We start from the raw sequence: 18,882 nt of genomic DNA, 5'->3' as shown, positions 1-18,882 counted from the left end.
CGGTGCAAAAACTATATGCTGATATCTCCTAATCGTGTTGATTTGAGATGCTTGCCTCAATTAATGATGCCATACGAATCCGTAAGTTTTGCAAGAGGATTGGAGTGAGCTTTACATTATTTAAGGGATTTTTTTTTCTTTCTAAAAAAGATTTGATTTACAACTGTTGTATAATTTTATAAAATGGAAATGATTCCTATAAGTAAATGCTATGAATTAGTTGTGTCTTGATGATAACAATTCAAGAACTAGTTTTTATTTATTTATTTATTAATATTGATATTTGAAATCAGCTTATACGTACCTCGATTAATTTCACGGATCTTAATATGTAAGTCTCTAATGGCCTTAAAATTTATAAAAACTCGAACCAGCGATTTTTTTAAAAAAAATTAAATCTAATTAATTGAGCTGGCTGGATTCTTATTAACTAGTTTTAATTCATAATTCGGAGAAAATTTAGAATTGCATTCCAACAGTGATTAATAAATACGGACGTTCCTATTTTTCCAAAAAAATAATAAATCTTCCAGGGGCATCAATGTACAAGAACTACTCCCTCAAGTTTTTCTGCATGTTCCAGAAGATTTGCGAGCATAGTTTTATTAATGCTTCCTCGATAAAAAAATTTCAAATAATTTTTTATTCTCCAAACTGCATGGGCACATGGATATGAATGAGTAAATATATTGAAAATTCATCTTTTTAGTTTTGAAAAATATGCATTTAGTTCTTAATTTGTCCATTTTATGTTCTCTTCTAATTTATTTTAGTTTTTTTTGTTTTAAATAAATATCCTGGTAAATTAATGGGAAGATAATTTGAAATAAATTAATATTAATTTTGGCATGAAAAACACCAGTCAAAAGACCACATACTTAGTTTTATTTCTCAAAAGAAAAGAAATAATTTATAATTTATTTGGCTATATATGAATTGATCTTGAAAAGAGAAACATATAATACACTGTATTTAATAATTATTTTATGTTCATTAATTCAAGATTCCTAAACTTGAGATTTCATTAATACAATGAAATTGCAAGGAAAACACATTTGAGGTTGAAAATTAAGTCCATATTTTGCCACTTATTTTCTTAGAAAAATGATAATATTTACATTCAATTACTTTCATTTATAAATATGCTCTAAACTAATTATATCTCACCTCTTTCTATTGAGAAAATCCCATCTTTCTATCATATATCTAGTTCAATTATATCTCATTCGCTCACAAAATTCCATATTAATTTACATGGCACTTCCATAAAAGGATGACGGCAAGCAAAACAAGCTAATCGGTAGCTCCTATTAAATATTGCTTACAAACAATAAAAATAAAAATAAATCCATGTGAGATCATCGAGGATGACGATCGCTCTTTACGCATCTCTCACTGTCCCCTTGTTTTTTTCCCTTATAAAAGGGTAAAAATCAAGGTATCTTAATATAGGGAAATGGGGCCCTCTATGCACGCCTGAAGCCAAGTGGCCGTCTAAAGACCCTTGTTACTAGACTGTCATTGTCCGAAAATAAATGGGTAGCGGATTATTGGGCTTGACACGAAATTAAAAAAAATGTTTGAGTGTCCAGACATGGTTGCATGAAATTGACAAATAAAATAAAATTTTTTAAGTTTTGATTTCAACAGTGTTTTGAAGTTTAGTAGTAAATATTTTTGAAGTTTTTTTTATTTAAAAATATATTAAAATAATATTTTTTTATTTTAAAAAAAATTAGTTTTATATTAACAAATTAAAACATGATCTAGAAACATAGAAAAGAATTAATTTTTAAAAAAAATTAAAAAGTTTTGTATTTCTTCATTTATTTTCCCTATGAAGTCTCATGCTGCTTTTCTTCAAAAGATTGTGTTATTGTGCTGATATAAAAGGAAATACCACAATATAAATAAATCATTAGCTTTCCATCGAGTTTTATGTTTCTGTGGGCTGGTGGCTGAGACACTATTGGGCTGGTGGCTGAGATGCCCAATAACCTCGGCTCATTCTGTGGGCTGGTGGCTGAGACACTATTGGGCTGGTGGCTGAGATGCCCAATAACCTCAGTTCATGGGCCTTAGGCGACTGGGTGTGGAGGAGCAAAGCGTTGCTGCTCAGATATTTAAACCAGGCGAGCCAGAAAATGTGAAGGAAGCAGTGCATTTTGGTGCTGTCGATGGCTTTAAGCATGGTTTTTTGCTAAGCTTTGCCATCTATACTCACACACTGTCATTTTCTATTTGTAATTTTCCGTTTGATTTTATGTTTATGATATTTCCATGTTTTTATCGTATAATTAAATTAAAAAAAACATATAATTTGAATTGACACCAGGTCCTATGGCAATCCAATCAGATCTAAACAATATTTTTGCAGCCATAGGCTGTGGTAGATGATCAGGATCTCATAGATCGGGAAATACAATTGTTGTTGATGATTTAAAAATACTACTGCCCTCTTTGTCATGGCAATTACTTCGAGGGCTAACAATAAAATTCTACAAAAACAAGTGCTTCTAACAATTAAATTGTGGTGGTTAATATTTAAACACAAGTTCCTCTTTCTCACTCACCATTGTTAACAATGCTTAACTTCAAAAATATTAAATCGGTTTGTGGATATACTTAAAACATTCCTCTTACCATCGAATTAGGAATTATTTTTTATTTTTTTATATTTAATAGTATTTGAAATGCATTTTATGTTAAGCAAATCCTTTTCTAAATTTGTATTCCAAAACTTTTTGGTACAGGTTGTCTTTGAGAATTTTTTTTTTCTTTTTTGTCATTAATCAAGCAATGAGTATCATATTTCATTTTAGAATCACCTGTCGCCACCAAAAAATTAATAAATACAAACAAAAACATAAAATATTTTTATCGTAAATTGTATTGACTTTTATAATGGTAATTATAGTAGGAAAATAATGAATCAAAATAAAGCAAAAAACTACAATGACATGTTATTTATATCAACGAAATTGCTAATGATATTAATTAATTGTCAATATAATATGTCCGTAAACTCTTTGGTAAACTGTTCACTTCTCCCTTACATTGTTCATCATATCAATTACAAAGGGAATCATTGACAAATTAATTCTATTGATATTTTCCAAAGAGCTCTGGAATTATTCACTTTTTAATTGCATTGTTAATTATTATTCTTTACAAATAAAATCACTGATGGATTGAAAAGTTGTTAGTGCTATTTGGCAAGTTTTTGAAAATTTTCAATTCAATTAAAATAATAAAATAAATATTACAGACAAAATTACCAGTGGATTGAAAGGTCATCAATAATATTTGATGATTTTCTAAAAATTATTGATTAAATTAAAATTTTAAATTAAGTATTACAGGCAGAATGATCAACAGAATGATTAAAAATATTAATATTTAATTAATTGTCAGTAAAATACCCAATAAAAAAAACTAGAATCCCTCATTTCACAACAAACGGGATTCTTCCTCCTCCTCCTCCTCCTCCTCCTCCTCTTATGTAAAAAAACTTCCACATCCTTTTCTTTCTTTCTCTTTCTCTTTTCTTCTATTCTTCATTCACGCTTATGTATGTCTTCTTCTCTTTTCTTCTTAATTTTTTTAATTAACATACTTTATGAATTTTTTTTTCTCTTCTCAACTTCACTCCCAACTACATTAAGGTAAGGTTTTTTTTTTTTCTTTGCAATATATTTGTTATTTTATTTTATTTTTAAATTTTTTATGTTATTAATAATTGCATGAATGTTGTTTTAGTATTTTTTTTTTTTTTTCATATGAGATCAAATTTTAGTTGATTTATCTATAGGATTTTGAAATTTTTATCAATCTCAACTTTATTTTTTCATATAAAATTTTAATAATTGCAGATTCAGAAGCCATCTGCAGCACCATCATCATTCTCTCCACAACTTTGTGCTTATTCTCTCTTCCACAGATCTGGTTTACAAAAAGAAGGAGATGAATTGAAAAACGCGATCTGAGGTAAAGAGAAGGTGGGGATGCGGTGGAGGAGAAGCCACATATACAGAGAAAAAGGAGAGCAAAAGATGAGAGATTGAATCTGCAGTAAAAGCAAAACGAGAAAATGAAAGGTTGAAATTACTGTTTGAATCCAGGTAAAAGCCACACTCCGAGCTCTTTTAGATTTTTGTTACAGGTGAAAAATGTAGAAAAATGAATCTAAAAATCATGGTTTGAATCGTCAACGCAAATGTGTAGGAGCCTAATTTCCCTTCAAGTGCAAAATAGCATACGATAATGAATACGAAAATGAATAAAATGCATATCGCCTATGTAAGGAAGGTCCACATGCTCAGACAAACAGGACCTTAAAATGGGAGGGGATTTTTAGCTCCTGAAAAACATAAATACCTCAAGGATGAATTATTATTATTGTCACCAAAACAAGAGACTGTATAAAAGACATTGCTATTTCTATAATTCGACTTATGAAATGAAAATGATCTTTCATTCTACTTTACACAGTTGATTTTGAAAGATCAAAAGACAACTAAAATGACAAGTTTTTGGCTAATTACAGTGGGGGTAGAGACAAGTGTCCATGGCAGTGTGTGAGCATCTGGTAGACTCCAGAAAGTACCCACCTATGGATGATAACTGTACCTGAGTTTCCAGAAGACGCGTGCATGTACGCAATATAAAGATGGCTATGGGATGAATGATACCATGGCTTAAGACACCACTGGTCTGGCACCGAACTAGTAAAGCAGGGAGAGAGAGGAAGGGAGTACTTGATTGTCAAGCGGGAAGCAAGAAAGAGTTGAAGAAAATTTAACAGCGAATTTTTTTTTTCCAAAACTAAAAGGTATCTGGTAGTGCATGTTTTAAGAGATCCAAAACATTGTTCTGAAATTAAAAGATGAATAAGTTAGTAATGCGAAGAAAAACATTTACGGTTTGTATCAATTAAGACTTCATATTTTAGAGATTTTGTGGCTCGTGCAGTAATAATATATTTCAATTGATACTTTTGCTTCAAATATGGTTTAGAATATGAAAATTGTAAATTATAAATCTCCCATAGTTCCCTTTAGCTGAAAAAAATCTTAACCTACTCTATGGAAATTGATCCTCTTAGTGGCCATTAACAGACAACATCGTTAACAGTCTGATATTTTGCAACCAAATCCATGCATGATTCTGCACCAGTAATATTCTGGACTAATTTTATGTCATAAAAAAATTTTAAAACATAGTATGCAAAGCAAGAAATTTTAGTTAAACTCACCTCAATTGACAATCCTAACAAGTGGAACTGATCTGGTAAAGGATGCGGCCAGGGTAAAGAAAAGCACCATTATCGTATTCATAAGGTAACAGCTAAACATTATCGTATTGTGTGTAGGCTGCCAACAGGGGAAGGGGATCAAAATGCATATTGAAAAGGAAAGTGGAGGCGTAACGATGTAGTAGAAGTTTGAGCAATCTTAGCGCTTAATAAACATGCCGTTTAGTGATGATTGAAACACACACTGACACACACATTGTTTTTCCTGAATCATCAGCTACTGGTAAGAACCCAAGCACAAACAACAGTGAAATTAAAGCAAAGTGAAGCTGGAAAACTGGCAATAGAGTTGTACCGTTTTGCCTTCAAAGAATTCCCAAAAGAGATGGAACAGTAAAATCACCGCAAGATAGAGCTGAAAATTGAGAATTGAGCAGTACCATCTTGCCTGCACAAATTACAAAAGGAGGCAGAACAACATAAATGTCTCATGTTAAAATTACAATCAAGCAAAAAAAAAAACAAAAAACAATGAAAAAGACCATGCGGGGAAAAAAAGAAAAAGTTTCACCTCAAGCGCCTCGCTGTCAACCAAATTCGATGTATATTGCCTCTGCATCAATATTCTTCCCTGACGAGTTATTTCATCACAAACTCTCCTACCACCACAAACAATGACCCTGCTTTGAATTATTAATGTCCCTGCTTCCTTGCACCAAAGCAGCCCTTCTCACCGAAGGAAACAAACTGATGCAGAAATGAGATATTAGGTCTCGATACGAGAGAACATGAGAATCGATATAACTTTTAAGGATAATACAGGCCCAGGAAAGAAAAATATCACTTGCACACCGGCAAAAAAAACAAGTAATTACCCACGAACAAAGCATAAACATGCGTACTCCATGCATGCAAAAAAAAACCTGTGTCAGAGCCATTCCCATGGAGGTAAATTTGTTCTAAGCTTTGTTACAAATTGGGATTGGAGTGATAAAAAAAACAACGAGAAAGGCTTGCCTAACCTTGACAACATTTGGAAGGCCAACAAAATCATAGTCTTAAAAAACAGTAGATAAAAATAACTTTCTTCTCTCAAGCAAATATCTAATTGAAATTGCAGTATCCGCAAGGAAAAACTACAGAAAAGAAAATATTGAAGCTTGAAGCAACTCGCATCTTGCTTTTAAATATCTCAATATAATCATAGTCTTAGCTTTAACAGAAATTGGATAATTGATCCAATACAAACATTAGAGACATCAATTTGAAACACCAGTGCTCAAATCAACAGCACATTACAATTCAATCACAGTCATAAATTTCAATGTCAACTGAAAATATTAGCTAAAATCCAAGCTGAAAAGAGTAAAACTCAAACCTGTCCTTACTCCCTGTATAAAGCTTATCAGCCCCAGATGACAATGCATCACCGGCTCACATCAAAACCCCCTAAATCAATCACCAAATCCAAAACCCACAAAAACCCATTACACAAAACACTAAAGAATCACATTGAGTCAACCAATCACCTAAGCTCCCAAGAAAGCAAATATTATACTGACACTTGCCACCAAAATCTCAATTCCCTTGTACCCAATTAGCACACATTTCTCCGCACTTTCCCTTTTTACCACTTTGACCTTTATGCCCAAACTGCCCCCAACTAATACAATAATTACTATTACTACCCCCTCCAAGAGAACGACGACGAATCATTCCCGATAACTCCTCTCTTCGCTCCTCCCCCACCTCCCTCCTTCACAGACGCATGCGGCGGCGGCGGTGGAAGTTCACGGTGGAGAGACGGACATGGGAATCTATTGCACTTTCCAGCTCTCCAGTGGTGACAGACCTCCTGATTCTGCTGGTGGTGATGCTGATTTAACGTGACGTTGACTGATTGGCCACCTCCTAATCAGTGAGAAACTCGCTTGTTGGTGATGGTGCTGTTGCCTCCGTTGTAGTCTTTCTCCGTTGCAGCACCCTTCTCTCATTTTTCTTCTGCCTTCCCGGTGCATCGTCTCCTTTGTCATCTGTCGGCTTGGTTTAGAAAAAGAAATTAAGGGGAGAACTGAACGTGGAGTAAAACAAAAATGAACAAAAGAAGTCGTGCCCTCTCGCGAAAAGAAGAAATTAGAAATGGAGCTTGAATCACACTGTTTGAGACATGGTAAAATACCTCACAATCACACTGTTTGACACCAACAGATTAAAAATTTATTTACTTTGACAATAACACAAGTTGACAACACCGAAATATAGAAACAGCGGTAACATGTACGTAGACAACGTTACAAGAACAAGCACAACAACAGCATAGCTATGGAGTCATCCGAGTCAGAAGCAGACTACTCTTATTAGCCCTAATTAATGCACGGAAACGTAATATATTGTAGACAACGTAACAAGCAGATTGAAAATTTATTTACTTTGATAATAACACAAGTTGACAACACCGAAATATAGAAACAGCAGTAACATATTGTAGACAACGTAACAAGAAGACTCAGAACAACATCATGGCTAGGTTTGAGCTTTTTTTTTGGTTAAATACTGATACAAAAAACAAGCCCTGTTTGAGAAGTCTTTAGCAGACGGAGCTATATTATGGGTGCATATCCGAAAACAGCGCCAAATATCTTGATTTCTTTCTCAGCCCGAATCTCGTAAGCATGCTTTTTGGCGCCAGCGTCGTTCTTCTCCTTTAAAAACTGGACCTTGTCACCAACTTTAAGGCTCTTGCTATTAACATAAGCGAGCCAACCCCTTGAAATAACTGGTTTTGGATGTCCATTCCTGCGAATCGAGCATCTGAAGTTCCAAACACGTCCACTTCCATCTACAGCTTGAAAATCTACAGCATGAGCACCACCATTAAACGATGGAAGAGAGCTGAGAAACCCGGTCGGCACTGATAGTCTCTTTTGAATATCAGTCTTCCTGAGTACCTTTGAGAATCTCGCCATTTTTCAAGACCAAGTGACTGACCAAAGGAAAAGTTGGAGAGGATTCAGATTTTGAGTGCTGTGTGAGTCGAGCATAGTGAGCAACTGAGCATCTATTTATAGTGCTGGGCGATGGCGAACATCCGTAATTAGGTAAGATAAAGCAATTAGATGCGGATTAATTCCAAGGTTTTTGGTGGGGGTTTTTGTTTTTTGTTTGTCGACTCAAGTCAATGTAACGGGGGTGTTAATTTACATATATTTTGGAAGTTCAAATGCTTAGAGGAGTTCTTAAATTTAGTATTACAGAAATTTGTTTTTATTTTATTTTTTAGTGTAATACTGATAGAATATTCGGGTAGTGTTATGGAATACTCTCATGACATATCAAAGATAAAATATAAAACCCGTTTTTAAAAATTAAAAATTAAAACAACAAAGTGTTTAGTGGTGAGACCACAATAGTAATATCAAGCTGGATGTGTTTTATCACTGTAAATTGAATCCATCCCTTGGAGCACGCAATTAGTTTGAAAAAAATGAAGCTGAATTGTACTAATAAGTCATATAAAATAAAATAAAAATGAGAGAGACCATTCACACTTACTTTTAAACAAAAGACAAATTTTTGTATTTATTTTTATTTTTTAGCAACTTTCTTTCGTAACCAAATATGGTAGGGTCCAGCGACAAGAGCACAGGAGTTAACAGTATACCTTCCTAGACTTCTATTGGTAGAAGATTCCTGTTGGTTTTCTCATGACATGAATGATTGGGACAGTTTATACAACGTTTCTTTTGCAACCAACTACTTTCAAGGATAAGCACGCATGATGTCACGGGGTTAAATTTTTCACAATGAAATTCAACCCCATGTGGCAATTTAGTCCCAACTAAACTCAGCCAGCTGGCATATGGGGGGGGTGGGGGTGCCAGGAGGGCATGAGCAGGCAAGGGGGGTCAAATCTTCGTGCAAAGGGAGAGCTGCAAAAATACTTATTGACGGAGACTAATGATCTATAGTGGGCGGGCTGGACATCCGGGTAGAGAAAATATAATTGCTCTTTTATCGCATATTTATTATTGGCTGAAGAGAGATAAAGTACGACATAGAACTTTATGTTAGGACTTATGTAGTGTGTCAACAAGATAAGACTTTACGACAGCGAGAAACAAGCTTGTTATAATAGCTGCCAATTCTAGAAAAGTCTTCAATGTCGGTTTCAATGAATTGCATTGTTGGTTTTTCAAAAATGAATGGCATAGACACGATCATGATTGTTGTGGACGCCTGGACCTCTAACACAGGACTTCTATTAGAGTTCGATGCTTCCTAACATGCAAATAAAAGCATGTTAGGAAGCATCTAACTGTAGAGATCATTTAGGAAAAATAAAAGCGTGTTATCTACAAATCGCAAGCAAATAATTAATTAACCAGTCATTAAGCTTCGGTTATGCTGTTCAATTTAAATAATTGCGATATAGTTAACGGATTCAACTAATTCATTGTTTATTAACTTATAACAGTATTTTTTTAAGATAAAGACCCTTTTCATTGATATAAAAAAAATTCCAAATTAAAGCTCATGTACAAGTCAGAAATACTCACTCAAATTTTTATGCATGTCCCAGAAGATTTGCGAGCATAGTTTATTAAAGTTTTTATAAAATATTCTTAAAACATAAAACCAAACAATCCTTGAGTCAGTATAACAAGTAGAACCAAATTTCTGAAGTTGTGACTTTGGTTCAAAGGCAGGAGATACGACACTTGATCATTTCATTCTTTATTTGTGAGATGATATCTCAAATAACCCAAGCTTTATTCCTTTCTTTTGGGGTTACAATATAACATTAGTGTGTTTAGCAGTGTGATAACGGTTGCTTTTCAAATAATTTTTCGTGCCAAAACATATATCAATAATGTTTTTTTATTTTTTAAAAATTATTTTTGATATCAGTATATCAAAAAAATCTAAAAAATATAACCGTATTAAATTTTTTAAAAATATATATTTTAAATTTAATCAAAACGCGGTTTGCATCGTGTTCTAGACGCTTGAAGACTCATGCTGCTTCTCTTCAAAAGATTGTGTTATTGTGCTGTTCTTCGAAACCTGTCTTCGTGGACAGTTCCAGGTTCTAATTGAACAAAAAGTTGGCTTCGTTAGGTTTAAGAAAAACAAGTTGACAAGTAAATCCTTAATGGACAATAATTTTTTTTTTTTTTTTTTAAAAGATACTATTTTGTGGGCTGGTGGCTGAGATCACTATTACATAGGAAAGTGCGTGATATGTCTGTCGGCTATTACATCACGTCAAAAGCTTACCACCGCCTCAACTGGAGCGGCGATACTTTCATCGTTCGGGGGCCAGCTTCCTCTTCCACGTAGGATAACTCAACTACTTCTTTTACAAGTTCATCAAGATTTCAAAACATCAAATAACAAATAGGTTTTGTGTCGTATTTAAGTTTAATAAAAGACTAGCTAGTTCTGATTCTATTATTTGCATTTGCAAACTTTGAAATGCGTTTATATCGCAATTTTGTGGAGCCTTTTCTGTATTTAAAAATTCTCAAGCCACTCGTGTGACTGAGGTGCTGAGAATTGAAATTGTTAAAGCAAATTATTTATGCATAACTATATTTGACATAAAGTGTTTATATTTATTTTATTTATTTTCTAATACTAATCCTTAAAGGATATAAAAATATGGTGTAGAATATATATATATATATATATAAAAGTGCTATATAAAATATTAAAAAATAATTAAAATATTAATTAATAAGTTTTTTTTTTACTTATTTTATAATAACATAACTAAATACTAAAAAATATTTTTCAACTCATTTTTTATTACATTATTAAATATAAAAAATTTACTCACTATATAATAATTCATTTTTAGATAAAAACTATTTGTCAAGAAAAAAAAATTATTTGTCAACAAACAAATATTTAAAGTCGGTTTAGTTTGCTCATCCAAATAAATAAACAAATTGATGCTGTCATGGGCCATTATATATATATATATATGGATTAGATTTTTTTTTTAATCAATTTTATTTCACCTCTTTCTATTCTATTGAGAAAATCCCATCTTTCTGTCATATATCTAGTTCAATTATATCTCATTTACTCACAAAATACCATATTAATTTACATGCCACTTCCATAAAAGGATGACGGCAAGCAAAACAAGCTAATCAGTAGCTCCTATTAAATATTGCTTACAAACAATAAAAATAAAAATAAAAATAAATCCATGTGATATTAAATGCGAGATCATCGAGGATGACGATCGCTCTTTCCGTATCTCTCACTGCCCCCTTGTTTTTATCCCTTATAAAAGGGTAAAAATCAAGGTATCTTAATATAGGAAAATGGGGCCCTCTATGCACGTGTGAAGCCAAGTGTCCGAAAATAAATGGGTAGCGGATTATTGGGCATGACACGAAATAAAAAAAAAATGTTTGAGTGTCCAGACATGGTTGCATGAAATTGACAAATAAAATCAAATTTTTAAAGTTTTGATTTCAACGGTGTTTTGAAGTTGAGTAGTGAATATTTTTAAAATCTTTTTCATTTTGATATATATTAAAATAATAAATGTTTTATTTTTAAAAAATAATTTTATATTAATACATTGATCTAAATATATATATATAAATTAATTTTAAGTAAAAAAAATAATTAAAGTTTTGTGTTTCTTTATTTTTTTTCCCTATGAAGTCTCATACTCTCATGCTGCTTTTCTTCAAAAGATTATGTTAATGTGGTGATATAAAATGAAATATCATAACATGAATAATAGTGTGTTTGAAAGTGTGGTTGTTGTTGTTTTTTAAAGTATATTTTACTTAAAAAAACATGTTAATAATATTTTTTTTATTTTTTAAAAATTATTTTTGAAATCAATATATTAAAATAATTTAAAAATATCAAAAATATAATAATTTAATAAAAAATTCAAAATATTTTAAAAAATATTTTTCTACCGCACAACATCAAAGGACTCTCAATCATTAACTTTCCATCGACGTTTATGTTTCTGTGGGCTGGTGTCTGAGACACTATTGGGCTTAGTTAAGAGATTTTAGCTTCGTCTTATTATCTTTCACTGGGCTGAGATGCCCAACAACCTCGGCTCATGGGCCACTTCTTATGGCACCTCATGGGATGATAAGCGAACAATATCAGCATCTGAGGTAAGGAGGTTTATTTTTGTGTTTGAAAAAATTAAAATTTTTATTTTAAAAAATATAATTTTATAAAAAATTAAATAAAAAATATTTTTTTTAAAAAAATACAACAATAAATTTTATATGAATCAATTCTAAGTGTATCAATAAGTGTTTCTTAACAATTTAGTTTAAATTTTATTTATATAATTTCACAAAAAACATGCTGGTTGTTTTTTTTAATTTTATATTTATGATATTTAAATGCTTATCATATAATTAAATTAAACAAACATATAATTTGAATTGACACCGGTCCTATGGAAATCCAATTAGATCTAGGCCATGTTTGTTTCTCGGAAAGTAATTTTCGGGAAACCATTTTCCAAACTTTCCTGTGTTTGTTTGCCATTAGAAAAGTTGGTCAATGAAAAACACTTTTTGGTCAACGGAAAATATTTCAGTCAAAGAAAAATTTGACTTGGTTTTCAGGAAAGTGTTTTCATTTAGCTGTATTTATTTTCCGGAAAGTGGTTTCCAGAAAATCACTTTCCAAACTTTCTTGTGTTTGTTTGTCATTATAAAAGTTGGTCAACGGAAAACACTTTCCAGTAAAAGAAAAATTTGGTTTGGTTTTTAGGAAAGTGTTTTCCTGAAAAATTTGAGCAGAAAACACTTTCCGGAAGTTATGAAAAATTTAGAAATGTCATTATTTGCTGATTATATCAAATTTGATCCTCAAACTTTTAATTGTTATATATATTTTGTTTTTAATATTTATTTTTCAATTTCATCTCTTAAAATTTTATTTTTATGTTAACTTTTGTCCTTATTTTTATAATTGATATTTGCTTTTTCCTTATCATTTTTTTATTGAAATTTTGTATCTATCAAATTTGGTCATCATTCTTTTTATTGTTACTTATTTTATTTGAAATAATTTATGAAATGTTGATTATTATTATTTTAATTTCTTCATCTTTTTTTTTAATTTTTTAGATTTGATCTCTATTATTTTGATTATTATTTATTTTATTTGAGATAATTTATAAAATTATATTTTTTTTTCAATTTCATTCTCATTTAACTTTTTAATTTGTAAGATTTGTTCCTCATTATTTTAATAAACTTGAGGAAAAAAAAATATTAATAAGTTATTTTTCAACTCATTTTTCATGACATAACCAAATACTGGAAAGTGTTTTTCAATTTATTTTTCATTACATTACCAAACATCAGAAAATACTTTTCTAAAAAAAAATACTTTCCAGCAAACAAACGGGACCCTAAACAATTTTTTTTATTAACATGGATGTCTGGGTTAGTTTGCGTATATTTTGATTAATCTCACGGATTTTAAAGTTAATGATTATATAAATTTTTAATGGTTATTATATTATTAACTATAAGATTTGATCTTGAAATCACGGGAAGATGTAAACAATATTTTAGCAGCCATAGGCTGTGGTAGGTAAAATTATTGTTAATGATTTAAAAATACTACGGACCTCTTTGTCATGACAATTACTTCGAGGGCTAACAATAAATTCTACAAAAACAAGTACTTCTAACAATTAATTTTGGTGATTAATATTTAAACACAAGCTCCTCTTTCTCACTCACCATTGTTAACAATGCCTAACTTTCAGCTCATAAATCTTCATTATTTTTCATTTGGATAGTTTTTATACGTACTTCAAAAATATTAAATCGGGTTATGGATATGCTTAAAACATTCCTCTTGCCATCGAATTAGGAATTATTTTTAATTTTTTATATTTAATAGTATTTGAAATGCATTTTATGTTAAGCAAATCCTTTTCCAAATTCGTATTCGAAAACTTTTTGGTACAGGTTGTTTTTGACATGATTAGATTTGTTTTTTGTTTTTTTTTCATTAACCAAGTCATAAGTATCATCATACTTCATTTTAGAAACACTTGTTAGCTAAATTGGCTAAATCACAGTAACCATTGACTAAATCTTTTATTTACTTGTGATTAAAACATCTTAATAGCACAAACTAGAAACCTAACTTTTCTAATAACAATAAAATGTTTTTTGAACAAAACATGATATTTAGATATATTAATTATCTAACTCGTCCTTTGCTGCATGTTATAATTTTTTTCCCAAATAAATACAAGATATCTATGCTACTTTGATGTGTTTTTTACAAAAAAAAACTCAAAGTGTAAATCAAAAAACCTATGCAGACATCTAATTAAATAAATAGATAATTATCTATGTAAATAAATAAATAAATAAAAAGTCATTAACAATAACCAAAAGAAAAATTAAAAAAATTAACAGATGAATATATATCAAGATATTCAATTACATAAAATGAGATATTCACTCGAATGTATTTCATAAACTTGTTTATTTAAATCAATAAAAGATAAATCCACACTGTAAAAATCTCGTGATCTAAAAGATAAACATAAATAAAACCAACTGAATAAACTCATACTCTAAAAATATGTTACAAAAGGTTGAACACATTAAAAATATTATTTTAAAAAATATATGTCTTATTTGAAAAAATAAATTTCATTTATATAAAACAAAGAAAAATATAGATGAATTACAATAATATCTTGAAAAATCAAATACAAACAAAATATTTTTTAAAACAATTATTTTCTAAAAAGATATAAAAAACTCATGACATAGGTTATGAGATCATAATACACCTATAGAAAAGAAATTAAAGAAAATCACAAAACTAATATTTTAAAAAACAAACTAATGTAGAACAATAATATCGTATAAAACTGAATCTCTAACAAATTAAATGTTGAAAGATGAAATCAAGAAAAAAAAAACTCAATCACACAAAAGGATCTAAAAACATAAGCGCGAAAATAAAAGAAAATTAATCAAAGAGTAAACAAATATTTTCAATTAGAGGGTTACATTGAATTGAAAACTAGCTTTAATAAAAGAAAAAATAAATAAAAAGAATGAGGATCAAATTAGAAAAAATAAATTAATAAAAACTTTGATTGAAGAATAAAATTGAAAGCAAAAAAAATTTAACAAAAGGGAAAAGAAAAGAAAAATCAAAAGAATAACAAATGAAATAAAAAAACAGAACATATGAGGATTTGTAATTGAAAAACTAATTTGAAAAAAAATATATAAGAGGAATAAGAATGAAATAAAAAATTAAGAGAATGAGAATTGAAATTGAAAAGAAAAAGACAATCATGCATTTTACCTAGTAGGAGAGAGGAAAAAAAAGGACCATCGACAATAATCTGATCACCATACACCGTCACTCATCATACCATGTAGAAGAGGACTTAGTGGCGCATTCAAAGAGATGACAGAAGATCAGGTTTAGCCACTAGGTAACATCACACGCATCGCCTAAATGACATGGACGCCACTCACTCATCGGCATGTGCTCAACAACATGCGTTGACAACTTCTATGATTAAAAAATTAAAAGATCAATGTAAAAATACCAAAACACCCAAATGAACCCGATATATATATATATAACTTATGAACCTTGTCTATTAGCCTAACAATTTTTTGATCATGATGGTAAAGAAGTATTTTTACTGTTTGAAAGTTTATGAAAAGTTAAAAAAGCTCTTTGTTAACAACTCCAAGTTTTGTTGACCATGAGGGTAAAAAAGTATTTTCCAAAGCACTCTTAACCTTAGGGCTTCCTTTTTTTTTTTTTTTTTTTACACTTAAGGGTAAATAAGTAATTTTCCTCTAGCAATCCATAATAAACTATGTATATGGCTAGAGTGAAAAACTCACACCATATGATGTTTTGATTAGTACTTGATTATTGGTCTACGTTGTAACACAGGTTAGAGCGAGTTTTTTTACATAGCAAAAAAAAAAATGTTTAAATATTGGTGATGTGTCTTCTAAAAAAAAAAATTTTAACCATGAGTTAAATGATATTTTGATTTAATACTTAGATGGAAAAACATTTGATTCACTTGGGTTAATTTGGGCTTGCCTGCAAAATTCGCTAGAATAATCCTAAAAAACCAAATAAAAAAGCTCAATATTAAATAATAAAATTTGTAAAAATAATATTTGATTAAAAAAATAAAGTGAGCTCAAGTCCAACAAGAAAACATCTGACACAAGTCATGCATGTCATTAGATTCAATAAATATTTTTGTCTTGGAGATTATTTTTTTATTTAATTACATGACAATAAAACACATGATATTTTCTTTGTATGAAATAACATAATTTTTAAAAATAAAAAAATGTAATAAGCATGTGGGGCCGGGGTAATAAAGGTAGATTATTGACAACATATGATGAAATTACATTCTTTTAGGTTTGAGTTAAATAAATAAAATAGATCATTAATAAAAAAAATGATGAAATTGTATTTTTTTAAAATTGAGGGACAAAAAAACATTTTAAAAAACAAATAATACCCAAAATGTTGTGGATTAACATGTTAAACCTACTACCCAAATAATAGATTTAATTGGGTACAATGATTTGTTTTGCCAGTTTTTCTTAAACCATACATAAAATAACAAAAAAAAAAGAAGACTATCTTTATGGGTCTAAGTATTAAAACAAAACAACGCAAATGTGCGGGCCTTCCAGCCCAACCCAGGAGCTTGAGTTTGTTCTTTTGTTTTTCTTTCTTAATGACAACATATGACATGTCGTCTGCTTTACATTTATTTCAACGATTAAGGGTCGTGAAAAATTCAGGGGTTTGATTTTTCAATTCAAAATATATTTTCAACTTATTTTGATCCAAAATACCTTATAAAACACATTATACATCTTGATAAACATATCTATGACCATAAAAAATCCAACAAACAACTAAAAATAATAGAAATCAACCCTAAGCAAAAACTTATTCTCACGGTTAGGTTTATGGCATGGAGAAGGAAAAAAAACACATAGGTCAAACTTCTTTCATGAAATGGAACTCATTGATAAAAAAATTTAATTATTTTTATGGTTAGAATTGTTGATAATGATAAAATTCTCATTCCACATTAGAATCTAACGAGTTTCTATCTCTTTTAACAAAACAAAAGAGTAAAAAACAAGAAAAACAAAGTTTGATACTAAAATTGAATTTGAAAAAATTAAAGGGATTGATTAATTAAATGAACTTTTTAATTAAAATTCTAAGATGCCATCTATTTTAGCCGTTCTTTGTCCTTTAATTTAATTATGTCTTTTAATCCAACCCTTTCTTTTAAGAAAATATATAGCTAGGTATGAATTTAAGTTTAAAATTGCTCACTAATTTGCAGTGTTTTGTGAGAGAGTGAATAATAAAAATACTATAGTAAAAGTCCCACAAAGTTTAATTTTTGTTAATAAAATATCTTGACGATGGAGAATTGAATTTGAATAGGGTAAAACATGAGACCTTTTGTTCTGTTATTCCTGAAAAAAATGTCAACATATTTTCCGTAACTTGCAACATTTCTCCGATTCTTCTTCTTCCATATACTATCTTGTTTGAACATGTCTTGATGAGTTTATTAAGTAAATTTGTAACTGGAGACTTGATTCGGGTCAAGTTTTAATTTGAATTATTTTTGTTAATAATTTAGGTACGTGATTTAGCAACTTAACCTACTATTTAGTTGATCCAACCAAACTAGATCTAGTTAAAATCAAAAAATTAAAAGAAAAATAAAAATAAATTATTTTGATAAAAAAAATTGCTTTAGCTATTTATCCACCCAACAATTCAATAAGATAAGTTATTTACCGACTCAAAACTTTTATCATATATGAAAACTATAGTTTTCTCATGGCTATGCACCTACGATGAAATTTATATTTTCTAGTGAAAAATATCAATTTTAATGCCTTTTACTGGAAAGCATAATTGGAACTTCAAAACAAAACACAAACAGTCACTCAAATTGAACACTTATCCTCTTTCTTCGTTAAATCAAGCTCACAAAAATTAAAGAGCCTTATAAATTTCAAACTAATGGTATACTATCATTCGTGAAAATTCACTACTCTTGGAAACACTCAATCACCCTCACACTCTCTACTCCTGTGGGGGTTCATAATTGGATTCTTTAATTTGAAGTATTTATGGTTGTGGTAATAATTATTTTTTAAAATATTTTTTTATTTAAAAATATATTAAAATAATATATATATATATAAATAATTATATTTGATATTAACTCATCAAAATAATTTTAAAATACTAAAAAAATATTAATTTAAAGATTTACTTTTTAATATTTTTTAAACACAAAAACAAATAAGTAATTGTAACCCAACTTAGACAGTGTTTGTTTCTGTAGTTACTTATGTTTTTGAAGCAAATCACATAAACAAAATGTTTGGTAAAATATAAAACGTTAATTGCTATGTGTGGGATCCATTATCATTTATGTTTCGACTGGAGGACCTGGAGGTTACCCGAAAGCAGCATGAATTTGCTTCTCCATTAGTGTCGTGTCTGTGCAGAGTGAATTAAATCACTCTGCACTGTTTATTTTT

At 29.8% G+C, this 18,882-nt stretch overlaps 1 protein-coding gene across 1 annotated transcript; it reads right to left on the bottom strand.

Annotated features, from left to right (window-relative positions):
- Window positions 1–2,078: 2,078 nt before the first annotated feature.
- Window positions 2,079–7,606, bottom strand: LOC118057162 (uncharacterized). The gene is made up of 5 exons (XM_073404993.1): window positions 6,633–7,606; window positions 5,826–5,980; window positions 5,610–5,702; window positions 3,871–3,942; window positions 2,079–2,111 (listed from the first exon to the last, which is right to left on the bottom strand). The coding sequence occupies exons 1-5, from the start codon at window positions 6,679–6,681 to the stop codon at window positions 2,079–2,081; spliced, it is 402 nt and encodes a 133-aa protein (XP_073261094.1). The 5' UTR covers window positions 6,682–7,606.
- Window positions 7,607–18,882: the final 11,276 nt, after the last annotated feature.

Source organism: Populus alba, chromosome 15, assembly GCF_005239225.2.
Source record: "Populus alba chromosome 15, ASM523922v2, whole genome shotgun sequence".
NCBI lineage: Eukaryota > Viridiplantae > Streptophyta > Magnoliopsida > Malpighiales > Salicaceae > Populus > Populus alba.
This window is presented reverse-complemented; position numbering and strand designations above follow the sequence as displayed.